The sequence below is a fragment of the Pleurodeles waltl genome, chromosome 3_1 (genome assembly GCF_031143425.1).
Source record: "Pleurodeles waltl isolate 20211129_DDA chromosome 3_1, aPleWal1.hap1.20221129, whole genome shotgun sequence".
Lineage (NCBI taxonomy): Eukaryota > Metazoa > Chordata > Amphibia > Caudata > Salamandridae > Pleurodeles > Pleurodeles waltl.
Window position 1 is genome coordinate 973,320,941 of NC_090440.1, and position 15,376 is coordinate 973,336,316.

Genomic DNA, 15,376 nt, shown 5'->3' on the forward strand with positions numbered 1-15,376 from the left:
CCATGTTAGATTGTTTTCTTTCCGCCATCGGGTTCGGACGTGTTCCTCTTCGCTCCATGTTTTGGTTTGGAAAGTTAGTTAAATCTCAGAAAACTCAACTGTATTGTTTGCGTTCGGTATCGGGTTAGTTATAACAGATCGACACCAAATAAAAGAAGAGCTCCGGTAGCCCTTCAGGGCTTCCATTCCCCGGCGGGGCCTGGTCGGCCCGACCGCGTGTGTCTTCAAGGCTCATCGAATGGGCCCCATTCCGCTTCTGCCCCGAATGCCACAATAACTATCCTTACACAGACCAGCATTTGGTCTGTAATTTGTGTTTGTCCCCCGAACACAAAGAGGATACCTGCGAGGCCTGTCGGGCATTTCGGTCGAAAAAGACGCTACGGGACCGGAGAGCTCGAAGGCTTCAAATGGCGTTGACGCCGTCAGGACACCACGACGTCGAAGAAGAGGAGACTTTCTCCATTCCGGAATCGGACGAGGCCGAAAGTGAGCAGCCGGCGAAAACTATGAGTAAAACTGCCCTGGCCAAAACTCACACCAAATTAATGAAAGCCCAGGGGACGCCACTGCCGGCAGGCCATGGCTCAACCCGCAAGCACGGTGACCAACCACCAGCACCGAAAAAGGGCACACACGTGTCGAAGACATCCAACTCCGGTCGAGATACCGGCACAGAGTATACTCTGCACCGAGATACTGGCTCCGACTAAACTCAACACCGAGATACAGGCTCCGAACAAAGTCTGCACCGAGAGATCGGCACCCCGAAACCGAAAAAAGTGGCTTCGGAGCCAAAAAAGACTGCGGAAAAAGTTTTGGTGACGAAACACCCAGCATCAGAGCCGAAACAGAGCACCTATTCCGAAGAACAAGGCCTTTCATCACAACTTCAAGGCCATAGATTTGGACAAGAATTATAGCTGGGAGAGCCAGATTATACACAAAGAAGGCTCCATATTCAGAAAGACACAGGGAAAATAAGAACTCTTCCCCCTATTAAAATGAAAAGGAAACTTGCTTTCCAAGAAACAGATAAACAGCCAAAAGCAAAAGTGGCTAAAGAAAAAACTCCACCACGTTTTTCGCCACAACCATCGCCACTGCACTCACTGCAACTGTCACCAATTGCAACACCCCCAATGATGCAATCTCCAACTCACACAGGAATGAGCCAGGATGACCCAGATGCATGGGATCTATATGATGCACCAGTATCTGACAATAGTCCAGATTGCTACCGGCAAGACCATCACCACCAGAAGACAGTACTGCTTACATGCAGGGGGTGTCCAGAGCAGCTACTTTTCACAATGTAGCACTGCATGCTGAACCTATTGAGGATTACTTTTTGTTCAATACTTTGTCATCAACACACAGCCAGTACCAGAGTCTGCCGATGTTACCAGGGATGTTAAAACACGCAAGACAAGTGTTTCAAGACCCCGTCAAATGCAGAGCCATTACACCAAGAGTGTAAAAGAAGTGCCTCCCCCTGCGGACCATGTGTACATCATGCAACAACTAACATCTGACTCAGTGGTAGTAGGTGCAGCACGCAAAAGGGCAAACTCACAGACTTCTGGGGATGCACCACCACCGACAAAGTCGAAAGTTTGATGCAGCGGGGAAAAGAGTTGCAGCACAGGCAGCCAATCAATGGCGCTTTGCCAATTCACAGGCTTTATTGGCAAGATATGACAGGGCTCATTGGGATGAAATGCAGCATTTTATTGAACATCTTCCCAAAGAGTTTCAAAAGCGTGCACAGCAAGTGGTGGAGGAGGGCCAAAGTATCTCCAACAACCAGATACGATCGGCGATGGACGCAGCGGACACAGCCGCCAGAACTGTAAACACGGCGGTCACTATTCGGAGACACGCATAGCTACGCACCTCAGGATTTAAGCCAGAGATCCAACAGTTGTTTGGGCCGGAGCTGGATACAGCTATAGAGAAGCTAAAGAAGGATACTGACACAGCCAAAGCCATGGGCGCGCTCTACTCCCCACAGAGCAGAGGCACCTTTAGGAAGCCACACTTTAGAGGGGGGTTTCGAGCCCAAAACACAGAACCCTCAACCTCACAGGCCAGACCCACATACCAGGGCCAGTATCAAAGAGGAGGCTTTCGGGGACAATATAGAGGTGGACAGTTCCCTAAAACCAGAGGGAAATTAAAAAGCCCAAAGACCCCACAAACTAAACAGTGACTTCAATGTCACAAATCCCCAACACATAACATCAGTGGGGGAGGAGACTCACAGATTATTACAAAAATTGGGAAGAAATAACAACAGACTCGTGGGTCCTAGCCATTATCCAACATGGTTATTGCATAGAATTCCTACAATTACCACCAAATGTGCCTCCAAGAACACACATGTCCAAACAGCACTTGGATCTATTACAACTAGAAGTCCAAGCGTTGTTACAGAAAGAGGCAATAGAACTGGTCCCCAACCATCAGAAAGGAACAGGTGTTTATTCACTGTATTTTCGAATACGAAAAAAGGACAAAACTCTGAGACCCATCTTAGATCTCAGAACACTAAATCATTACATCAAATCAGATCACTTTCACATGGTAACACTTCAAGACGTAATCCCCTTGCTCAAACAACAAGACTACATGTCAACATTAGATCTCAAGGATGCTTACTTCCATATACCCATACATCCTTCACACAGGAAATACTTAAGGTTTGTAATCCAAGGAGTACATTACCAATTCAAAGTGTTACCATTCGGGATAACAACAGCACCAAGGGTATTTACAAAATGCCATGCAGTAGTAGCCGCACATATCAGAAGACAGCACATACACGTATTCCCGTATCTAGACGATTGGTTAATAAAAACCAGCACTCAGAAACAGTGTCTTCAACAGACAAAATACGTCATAAAAACTCTTCACAAACTAGGGTTTTCAATAAACTACCTAAAATCACACTTACAACCATGTCAAATACAACAATACTTAGGAGCAACAATCAACACAAAAGAAGGGATTGCCACTCCAAGTCCACAAAGGGTACAAGCATTCCAAAACGTAATTCAAAGCATGCACCCAAACCAACAATATCAAGTAAAATTAGTGATGAAACTTCTAGGCATGATGTCTTCATGCATAGCCATTGTCCCAAACTCAAGATTACACATGCGGCCCTTACAGCACTGCCTAGCGACACAATGGACACAAGCACAGGGTCAACTTCAAGATCTAGTGTTGATAGACTGCCAAACATAAACCTCGCTTCAATGGTGGAATCCTATCAATTTAAATCAAGGGCGGCCTTTCCAAGACCCAGTGCCTCAATACGTGATCACAAGAGATGCTTCCATGGTAGGGTGGGGAGCACACCTCAACCAACACAGCATCCAGGGACACTCCGAGCCCAACACTAGATGGCAGGATATGCACAGCATGTGAATCTGCAGCGTTTCATGCCATGAACAGATGTACACTGGGTAAGGGACATTTTCCATATATAATATATGAAAAATACTGTCTTTTTTTTTTAATGGGAGAAATTTAAAGCACAGAAAAAGTACACATGATTATCTTTGCACTTTAACTTTCTCCTATTTAAACACATGGTTTTATGTTCGTGTTATACTTGTAACGGTGCCACGTATGGCAAAAGGTGTGCCTTGTGCCACAAGTACATACTACACTGGCTCGGTTACCCATACAAAAATATCCCATTCATATACACACATCTCCAAAGACTACACTCTCACTGACACACATGGCAGCCCTGTCATAGTGCCCCTAGTCAAAGTATTTTGTTCAAACCATTAGCATCTGGCTATATCAACATTAGGCTTCAAGTCAAGGAAGTTTGCCGTGAGGTGTGTCTGGTGGTAATGCGCAAGTTGTTTAGCCTTCAGTAGCTCCTGATGATTTCCACTGATCAGAAGCAGCTCTTGCTACTAAAAAGGTTGAAGACCACATAGTTTTGTACGTGTATTTAACTGCCTTGACAATGAGCCTTGCTTTTCTAAATATGAAATTTACTTGACCTTTAAGTATGAATCTGCACTTTATCGATGAGCAGATTGATCTCTTGAGTATTTGCTGCTTCATCTACTGTACTTTACCCTCTGTATTTCATTGTAATTGATGCTAAGTTAATTAGTGAATTTATTGTGTTGCCTCAACTTGAGTGATTATTAATGTTGTATTGATTGGTTAATAACTTTAAAAGAGTTGTATCTGGATATTTTAAAAAATGTAAACTGTTGGTTATGGCTAAACCCAAACCCTACTCACTAACCTACACCATAGGTAAACATCTACATTTTTGAACTTGTTTCATTTTTCAAACTAAGGTTTCAGAAGGTAATGCTTCAAGGTTTGTGTTCTATTTTTAAATATTTACATTGAACGCCAGACATGTTGCTCTGTGTGGCAGGCATCTTTAAGAAGTGGTTTGTGGCTTATTTGTGCTTCAACTTGCCTGCCTGAGGTGGTATCCCTTACTGCTGTGTTCATAAAATGGAAACCTGTAACACATACAAGCTATTAAAGCAAAAGGTACCTACTTAGAGTACTGGTGTTGTAGCTTGATGTTGGGTGCAGATTAAAAATTCAGCCTCCCTGAAAAGGGAGAAAGAGAGTATGAAGGTTGAGATGAACTCATGCCTGTTCTGCTCTATTTCAGACTGAGAGAAGAAATAAAAGGAATGCCAAGAATGCTGTACTCTTAGTCTGAGTAATTAATTTATTAAGGCACTTCTCAAGTCTCATGCACAGAGAAAATAATGTGAGCTTATATTTCAAAGGCAGCAACATAGGTGCAATTTTAAAATAATCACAACAGTGAAATAATAATGAGCACAGAACTCAACAATGATTATGAAATATATGTGTATATAACATATTCACGCATGCACAACGCAAAGCTAAAAATAATGAAAAATGCATTACCATGGGGCTTAACATCAACATCACCCCTTTGTTTGCCAGCATCAGGCCATGGAACCCAGACAACTGTAAAGACAGAACTACCTGCAATGGGATTAGGTTTTGAGCAAGGCATCCCTACTCAGATGAGCTCTGTCTTTATCCAGCCGCCAAGCTCCCACTACCTTATATATTTTAAACTGCAGAGGAATTCTAGAAACTCCCCCTCCCATTTGGCAAGAAGTTGTTCAAACGCTGGCCGTACCAGGTCAGTGTTGAAAAGAACACACTAGAGATTGGCCAAATCTCACTGTGTTTTTTTCAAAAGACCAAGCTGTTCCCTTCCTTCCCCTAAACATTTTCAGCCTGGTACTCTTATAACCTTTATTCTTCACGCCCCCATGTTATGTACCCATCATTCAGTGAGAAAGAAAAAGCGTTGCACAAGCTGTTTGCGAAAAAATACCTGCACCACCAATGAGACGCTGTGAGAAGCTAAGGACAAAATGGAGTCAGTGGTCAAGATGGAGCTGAGGGTTGAATACAAATAGCATTACGATGCCATAGTTCAGTAAAAAGGTTTCACAAATAATACTGGATCAAGACGTGATTTTCTTTCTGATCAAATGTCTCAGTGTAATTTAAATATCATTACCTCAACCACAAAGGGTTATTTTTTCAAAATGTTCTTGCATTGTATTTAACAATTACGGAATGGCAGGTTTATAAACACCATATGAATCCTTAACTGTCACTGCACAGCATGGATTTTCAAAGTAGGCCATTCCTTGCTCTGCAGCCATTGACTCAGATTTCGCATACATTTGTTTTGCATATGTATCTCTGACACTGGGTGTGTGAGATTCTAATTACTGAGGTTGCTGCAAATATTTATTTCCTTCCCAGGTTTACGATGAAGGGAAGAATGTCCATCTGGTGACGGAGTTGATGAGAGGAGGAGAGCTGTTAGATAAGATTCTGCAGCAGAAATGTTTCTCCGAGCGGGAGGCCAGTGACGTACTACACACCATCTGTCTGACAGTGGATTACCTGCACTCTCAGGGGGTGAGTTGGTTGGCCATAAGAACAACTGCAAATTCTTTTGTGCTCTTCAATTACAGAAAGAGTAGGTGACATTTTATAGAAATTACTAATGTCATATATTACATTAGCGGAGGTGTGTGCAGAGGCACATGGGATTTGCAGGAGTCACTGGTCTGACAACTAGACTAGCCTGTACTGAGGCTAGAGAACTAAGAAGGTGGGAGCTTGTGGGCGGTCGTGTTGCTATTTTATTATATAAGTTGTGCATATGTAGAGGGATTGTGGTGGGCATAGACTGTGTATATTCAAAGACTGAGCATATGGTGCTGATGGCATCATAGGCATTGAGCTGATTTCAGTCATTACTGTAAGCTGAGGTCAGAAAACGCAGGTTTCCCATTGTTTACAACTCTTCTATAAACTACACTTTTGGGATGTTTCCAAAGTCCTTTTTTTTTTTTTTTTCAGGTGGTGCACAGGGACCTGAAACCCAGTAACATCCTCTATGTTGACATGTCTGGAAACCCAGAGTCTATCCGGATCTGTGACTTTGGATTTGCAAAACAACTTCGGGCCGAGAATGGCCTCCTGATGACTCCATGTTATACAGCCAATTTTGTAGCTCCAGAGGTAATGTGTTCATGAGGCATATTTAAAGCAGCACTTTGTCGGTCAGCAGTTGGGAGAAGTGATCTTCTTTTCTGTCACTGGATGGGTGGGATTACTGTCACTAAAGTTAAATAGGTGTTGAAGTTCACCACTTGCTCGACAAGATGACATAGACCACTGTTTATAGAGCATAAGGTGGTCCCCTGCTGATTTGTCAGTATGTGAGCATGTGCCTCCTTTTCTTGGTGGAGACATTAAAGCCTACTATTAAAGGCTACTGCTGTTTGGTCACCACTTTCTGAAGGTCACATCTCCTCTTTCAGTGCTAGGTAATGAAGTTAAAGGCATCTAACTTGGTCTTAGGTGGTGGGAGGAAGCTTGCCTAGCAGTGGACTATTACTATTGCTGCTTAATGTGGCAATTTTTGTGCTAAAATATTGGAATCTGACCTGTGATCACAAAACGTAATCTTTGTACAATCTTCCCAGAAATATCAAATCTTGGTTCAGTCCCATAACTTGTTTTAAGATTTTCCAATAGTAATTTGACAGTTTAAAAATGTTATTGGCTTATATTTTTGCATATTACATTTTGTCAGTATTCCAGCACATAGTGATCTTTTGTTGTTGTACTGCTAAATGAATCCCCAAAAGCCTTTTCTTGAATGTACCATTTCTAACTAAGCGTTACCAATTTCATAATCACTAATTTTTTATTCCAGTTTTTATTCAGTTCAAACTTATAGGCGGGGTGTGTTGCCAAACACACAAGATGGCGGGAAACTGATTTGCCTTGAATCCAAGAATTGCTGCCGATAGGTGTGAGCCAAGTGTCCCTTGTGGCGCTTGAATTGCTGTGAGGATATGGTAGACTGGCTGGTGATCCAATTCAACCAAGAGGGTCCCACAGTAACAACGGCTAAGACTAGAGGAGAAAGCAGCACTGAGCAAACTGAGATGGTTACTTCCTTGTGCTGATAATCAGCACTGCAGCATCAGTGAGTCCCACAGAGTCAGGAGAGACCCTGGGAGTCCTGGGTAGTGGCAGGAAGAAAGGGGGCCGGCCATCCAGGAGAGCAGCAGCAGCACCGATGTTAGCAAGGGAACATTGATCTGCCTCTGTATCTTTTAGGGGGGTTGAGGGGGCTAGACAAGATGCTGACTTGAATGTATGGACCCTAAGGTCCAGAGTACCTGGAGGTCACATGTCCAGAAAAGGAAAAGTGAAACATAAACACCTGCTCCAAAAGCGCTGCGACGCCACACAGAGAAAGGTGCCTCCCTGACGTATGACAAAGGTATACACAGGGACCTGGGCTGAGGTGGCACAACAGGGTGCTCACAGGTGTGTACATAGTCAGTCCTGTTGGTGCCCACCAGTAGGCTGAGGTACTAAGAGGAGAGCATAGTTGGACCTAACCCTCTTCAATATAAGGCACACAGGTTGGATGGTACAGAGTGATGGGACAGGTGAGTCCAGCTCACACACTGTTACAGCAAAGTGTGCTGTTCCTCCTGCCCTCATCATAAGGAAGAGGAAGGGGTTCGGGGTATAGTCACGATGTTCTCCTGCTGTACCCTCCCTACAGCAGGATTGGTTTGTGGATCCACATCCGAAGAGGCAGACGAAGAGAAGGGTGGTTGTGATGGCTTTCTAAGCAGAATAGCATCAGCCATGAAGGATAGCAAGCACCAATAGGAAGGATAGCAATTACAGCCAAACCACTGAAACCATACTTGACCATCTTACAGAAACATGACTGACGGGAGAGGGGAAAAGGACATCAAGGATTTACTCCAACAGGGACCTGTTCACAAGACTGGAAGCAACATCTATTTGGCACCCATGTAGAAACTAGCAATCAACCAGTCCGGGCACAGTCATCCCACATAACATCTGAAGCTCTAAAGAAATTGACATCACATATAATGTCTAAGACATAAGCAATCTCATTAAAAATGTAATTATACTTCAGGAACCACACCTCATGAAGGCAGAAGTCTATTTCCTTGAGGAGATAAACCTCCCCATGCAGACCGGTTTAGAATTGGGACTCTGCTCTAAGCAGTATGTTGCTTCTGCACTCATTGACAGCTAGGGCCGGGATCCTGGCAGAACCACCAAGTGCTTAACTCTGGAGCTTCCCACTATAACCAATAAGGCAGGGCGGTGAGTGTCCCGTGGGAGGGTCTACCAATCTCATTGGCCACTGTATTCACTCTAAATTATGAGTAGTGAAGTTTCTGAAACAATCAACACGAGTTACAAGTTCACCATGGATCCCTTACTTAAAAGTGATTTCAGCCTGGTGATGCATGCACTAAATGACAGCCCAGACAGCACATACAAATTTGTGACTGAAGGGAAAGTGTGGCAAAGGTCCTTGGATTGGTGGACATGCCATAATACCATCACTCCTTTGCAATAGATCACATCCATTTCTCAGCAGCACAGAAGACGTGTGAGAGTATACTAATTCAAGATAGACCGATGATTACTGAATTGAGTAGCGCAAGCTGATCAGAGTCTGCAGACATGGGGCCAAATGTACATACACTGGATTCACTAAAAGGTGTTGCAATGCGTGCACCAACTTGTAGAGAATTTAACTGTATTTGGGATCCGACTTATGTACTAATAGATTGGTTTACAAAATACCGAACTGCAGTGACTCGCAATGAATATTAATGCAGTGGGTTGGAAATTGAGACACCCTAAAATCCTCTCCTATTACAGTGATGGTGGCCCACTGGGTTCAACAGACCACCTTGTCCAAATGCTTTTAAATAAAGCAATCTTTTTTTTTTTTTTTTTTTTAATATTTTTACTCCACCACTTTTTCTGTAAGGAAAATGGGATGTATTTACAAAAAAAAAGAAAAAAATTGTAAAAATATTTTTTAAGAGTAGACAGTGGTCCCGTTGATCACTGACTACACCTAAACATGTTTTTTTGGATCATTCACAAAGGCCTTCCGATTTTTAAATGGTTTACCAAATCCACTGAGGTGTTGGTAAAATATGAATGGTTTGTGCCTGCATTTCATTCTCCAAACATTAATGCCTAATATAATGAACTTCTAATTATAAGCGATGCCCTCACATACTCTTCCAAATAGCAGGTTTTATGATTTCTTAAACCCATTTAGCGATTCAGTTACATGTTAGCAAAATCATTAAATGGTTTTTAGTACATTCAAAAAACACATTCTCTTGACTCAAACCCTGCAATTCACCAAATTGCTGGGTTTGTGACAAAAAAATGAGATAGTACATTTGGCTCCTAGTTTTATCATTACTCACTGGTGATTATTTCCTGACGGGACCTCTGGAGGTGTGAAAACTAAAGGACAGCGGGCTCTAAACGATTGCCTTTTAAAGGACCAAGTAGTCCACAATGTGATTGAGAAATCCAGGAGGTGGATGTGAGAGGTGCTTGGGATGCTTTAAAAGCAATGTTTTTGAGGTTCAATGATTCAGGGGGGCACATGTCTCACACTTATGAAGTTGGCACTGCTTGAGAAGCTAACTCAATAATGCAGGGAAGTACGGGGAAATACAGGGGGAAATAAATCCAGCGCTTCTGAAGAAGGGAGAAGAACTGGAGGCTGACAAAAGAGAAATGTCAGATATGCAACATAGATAAAAAAAATAAGAGCAGTTACTTGTTAACTAGACTGGGGCTGTGCTTCCTTGATGGGAAATAGTCAGTAGACTCCTGGTGAATAAATCATCAGCACATCAGGTACTGAGTTACATTAGAGGTGATCCACGGTGAAAAGGGAGGTTCTACAGGATCTCAGGAGGGGAAGTTGCATGCATTTCAGGACTTTTAACAATGGCTATATTACTTGACTCCTCAAACCTCCAGGCTAGATGCACTTATTTGGGGTCTGTGTCTTTGTCCCAGCTTACAGAGTGGGATGCTGAGGGACTGGACAAGCCAATATTTAAAGAGGAAATGTTGAGAGTGATCAGAAGCTTAAAAAAGGCTTAAGATCCAGGTGGCTTCTCCCCCTCTTTCTGCAAAACTATTTTCACCTATGTCCCAACTTATTCCAATCTTGATAAATGTATTCAGATTCATTAAGTAATTCCCAGGGTGTAACACACACTGATTGAATCAACGATCTCCTTGATGGCTAAAACTGGCAAATACCTCACCCACTTCACCTTCCATCATCCAGTATCATTCCTGAACATAGACTTAAATCTTCATGCATATTTTTAGTAATGGACTAGATACAATGATGCCTTCACTGATGGACTAAGATCTGCCAGACTTGTGGGGTGCAATGTCAGTGACTACAAAAGGCAGCCATTCACCTAATCATGATAGCAAGGAAGTGTGACAGAAAAGGTGTACCCTTGTCACTCGATGCAGAAAAAGTGCGAACTGGGACATGATGGACGTTTGAATTTGTGAACTTAGTTCTTAGTTGGTTAGCATTCAATTACAATACGTCCTGGGCCAGTGTCATAATGAATGTTCCATACTCGGTGCATTAACATTCATGAGGGATGTTTCATGGTTGCCCACTCTCAGATTTACTTTTTGTGCTCTCCTACAAAAGATTAGGAAGAACTCCTGAATTAAGCGAATCAGTCTTTGTCTCAACACCTTTAAACCCAACAGCACTCGCAGGCGATATCTTAATATCTTAGAATTGCCAAGTAAATTCCTAAATGCATTGATCCCAGAACTAGAAGTATACCAGGAAATAACAAAGTTCTAAATAAATCATAACTAATCTCATTGTCTAGTTTTGGTAGGTGGCCACACTGTGACTGCCCAACTACAATCCATGCCGTCCACCAGTTGGCCAACACAGGGCATGCAGTATCTCACCATTAAAATCTTAATCTCCCTTAATCTGACTGTTATGAACATCTTCACAACTCTCCTGCTGCAAATTAAGACAAGCCTCGCTTCTTAGCGAATATACACTCTCCTAGATCTGTCAAATGCCCCCCTTCAAGAAGGTATTCCTCAGAACATCCTGTGCATTTTCTAGGCCTTTCCATGCCTTAAAAAGGAGATTGCCTAGCTCCAAGAAATACACAACTTGGGTATCTGGTCTGAGAAAAAGCACAGGCTAAGTTGGATCAACCCACAAAATGCCCAGCTCAATTAGGATTTGGGGTGGCCATCCTATTCACTACTTCCAGCCCTCTCAGATATGTTATATGGAGTGACAAGACATTAAATTTTGGTGCTTCATAGACCAGAACTTAGACATCCACCCAATGGGTAAAACCCTTTGCATCCCAAAATCCAAATGTGGCAGAAACCTATACATGTCCCTGGTTACACAATCCGTGTTGGATATGTGGAACTGACTGGTCTCTAGAGCAGGTCTGACCACCTTCCCATCTCCACATATGCCACATAATATTTGGCAACTCCTACTTCTATCTATGAATCGGCCAGGTACATTTCAAATTATGAAATTTATTCAGTGAAGGGATGATCAACTCTTTTAAAACTGTCTATGGTGACGAAACTCAGTGTGGCACACGGGCTGCATGAGGCCCTCCTGATATTTACATGCAGCCCCCAGGACACTGGGCTGCTGCTTATTTGACTCAACATTCATTCAGAAATGTGTTAAATAAAATGCAAAGCCTTTTTTTTTTACAAGGTAACTGAAGTTAAAGAAAAGAAGTAACTAACATGTCCTGCACCACTTTACTTTAGGAACACCTCAATTTATTTCACCAAACGTGCAAAAATACAATTAAGTCTCCTCAAAATTCAAAAAGTGCATTTCATTAACATGCAAAAGCGTTTCACCTTTGTACATCAGATTATATCAGAGCATTAAGAAGTAAAACTGGAATTTAGAAACGTTCATGGTTTTCTCCCACCCTGACAATCCCAATAGTGAACGAAGAGGTAAGTCAGTTGTTAAATGCACCCACTGGGTGGCCTGGGTTGCTATTATACATGGAGAACATTGTAGGTTATTAAATCAAACACAAGAGAAGGTTTTCTACAGCACTCATCCTGAAGTCATTTATTTCTAGGTCCTTTTATATGCGATAATGAAGAAAAGAGATTGTAATTGAAATTAAACAATTCCCTAGGATCACACAATTTGGTCAAGTCGGGAATCCAGGATTGAGCCCAGGTTGTCTCGTTTCACATTGTGCAATTCAGCCATTAGATATACATGCTTTGTTACCCCTGTTCTTACCTTATATAGCCTCCTCCCTGCTGAATGTACTCTGTGGCCCCTGGTCACACCACAGACCAAAACAAACTTTTTGGCACCTGGTAAAATGTTTTAGTACTCATGATTCACGACCACCATTAACCCCTTAGACCATGACACCTTTGATACTTTAACTTGCATCACTTGGCCCTACACACAGATATTAAGAAAGGAGCAATTAGAGTCCTTAAGCCCATACCTCCAGACGCTCACCTTGACCAAAAGCATGGCGTCTACAATATACAGGCCTCAATGCACAACAGGCAGTCATCAAATACTCTTACCAAAGACCATTGGAGAATCATCATATCAACACCATTGTCTACTCCAATAGTAGTTTGAGTTCTAAAATTCTGCTGAGATTCTTCTCAGTTTGCATGGGCTCATACACAGAGAAACCATGGACTCCGGCTTTGTCTCCATTCTCACTCCTTTTGCCCCCTCTTTACCATCGCCTTGTTTTACTTTTAGGTCCACACTACGGTGGATCTCAATGCGTTTGAAGGTAAAAGGGGAATATGCCACTCCTCCCTACAGGTACCTTGCTTTTCGATTGCTTTTGAACTTAGTATCACTGCAAGCAGTAGAACCTGCCAAGACTTTTCCACCATAAGTGAGGACTTCAGCAAAGAGCCATAATGGCCTTCAGTAAAAAAAAAAAAAAAATTTATGATGGATATTCCTAACCGCCGATTCCTCACCTTCAAAATAATCCCCTGGCACAAGGCTGGATCCAGAATTTTTTTACAGCAGTGCTCCCTGAACTTGGGTGGTAGTGATGTGTGGCTCCACTTTGACCTTGTTCCACCCTCGAAATCCAGGACCGGAGCTGCATACAGACACAACCCCTGCACCAGTTACTTTTTTTTTCTCCTCCCTTGAACAGTGAGCTCCCAATTTTCTTGTCAGATTGACATATTTTTCTCTCCAAAAATCATAAAACGAGTGTGCAACGTAATATTATTGCCACCCAAAACTACTACTTCAGCTTTATTGCGACTGTACAAGCAGACGTTGGTGAAAAACCTGCACCAAGCGTGTCTTAAGTCTTTGTGCTCAGGACATGTCTCCAAGTTATGTAAGTAAAGTACCCTCATAAACCCAGAGATGATCCAGAACTGTGAAGCAAAGCTGTAAGTCAATGAACATCGATAGTTACCGTGCACGGCCCACTCAGTCATCCTCTTTGCAGGTCAAAGTCTTCTGGCAAGTCAAAATGGAAGCACAAGAAGGCAAGTGTGACTTGTCAACAATACAACATTTTTTATTCTCAAAAAAAGTTTTAAGAGCATAAAGGTGACACTCTGTCACACTTCCAATTTCCCATCAAGGAACCTATTCCGTTATTGGCTCTGATGCACCTCAAGTTCATCAGCAACGTTGCAGCATACCGGTTGCACATCTCTGGCATTTTTATCCAAGGTTCAACCGGGGCCTTCAACTGGTTACTGTCAGCAGGTCCATCCTCTGCTTTTCTGTGCCTCTTGAACCCACCTCCAACTCCTTAACAACTTAAGTGTAGACTTCCACTCCAGCTCCACAAGCTTCATCTGTCCCTTCAACCTCCATGCCGGCCCAGACACCACTGGTGCCAGAATACAACCATTTGCAGATACTGATGTCCAGCTCTGAGCCAAACTCGTCTCATCCTCAGCTGAGGTCACATCTTAAATTCTCCCGGACGTACCTTGTCCCCATACACTCAGACTCTGACAGATACTGCTGCTACCGCAGAGCTACCTTCAGGTGCCTCATCAGTTTCTTTTGGCTTCAATTCCAGTCAAAGCCAGCCCCCATGTGGGGATGTCAATGAAGAAGATGGGGATGAATTTACCTCACATTATGATGACAACCTGGACCTTCGAGGCCCCCTTTTACTGGGTTGATAATCACTCCCATACCTTCCGCACCCTCCTCCCAGACTGAGGAAAGGGCTTCCTTTGCTGTGGTGATTAGATGTGCAGTTGGGATTTTGTACCTACAGCTTCCCTGTGTGGAAGTTAAAACCAATCTACTGACAGACGTTTTGCATCCTGGACAGGTCCCATCTAAACCCTTACTACATTAAAAAAAAAAAATAAGTCTTACATTCTGGTCTGCTAGTCTAGCCTTACCATCGGTCAGTATCAGTCGCCTACTCAGAAGTAACAAACATGCCCTCTTGGGGCATGATGAGTGGGATCTTGCCAATGGTCCTAGAGGGGGTTCTGCATGCCTGGCTCATACGATTCAGTATGTTCATGATGTGGCCAAATATCATAATTCGTTTTTGTCTCAATGCCACTGATTACTTGGGACGAGCAGTTACCACTAGTGTGGTGCTGCATGTCCATGCATGGATGAGTTCTGCAGGCTTTTAGAGAGATTTTCAGGCAGCCCTTCTAGATATGCCTTTTAGCGGAACCTGAATATGTGTTGAAAAGGTTGATTCTACCTTGGCATGCTTTAAGGAGAGCCAGGCCATGGCACATTTTTTCAGTTCTTTTGACCCCTCAAAGTCCATTTCCTCAAAAATGTTGATGCTTTCAGGGCTGCTAATGAGGTTTGACATACAGGTAATGCCAGGGTCTCCTGCAACAGTCAACGCAGTTTTGACAGGGA

At 43.0% G+C, this 15,376-nt stretch overlaps 1 protein-coding gene across 4 annotated transcripts in view; it reads left to right on the plus strand.

Annotated features, from left to right (window-relative positions):
- The window catches only part of RPS6KA1 (ribosomal protein S6 kinase A1), a 565,248-nt gene that overhangs the window by 443,701 nt on the left and 106,171 nt on the right, over positions 1-15,376 (plus strand). For all 4 annotated transcript variants that reach the window (XM_069224044.1, XM_069224045.1, XM_069224046.1 and 1 more), the window contains 2 exons: positions 5,815-5,973; positions 6,421-6,582. In XM_069224044.1, the coding sequence (XP_069080145.1) occupies positions 5,815-5,973; positions 6,421-6,582 (321 nt within the window). The remainder of the gene's footprint in view (positions 1-5,814; positions 5,974-6,420; positions 6,583-15,376) is intronic.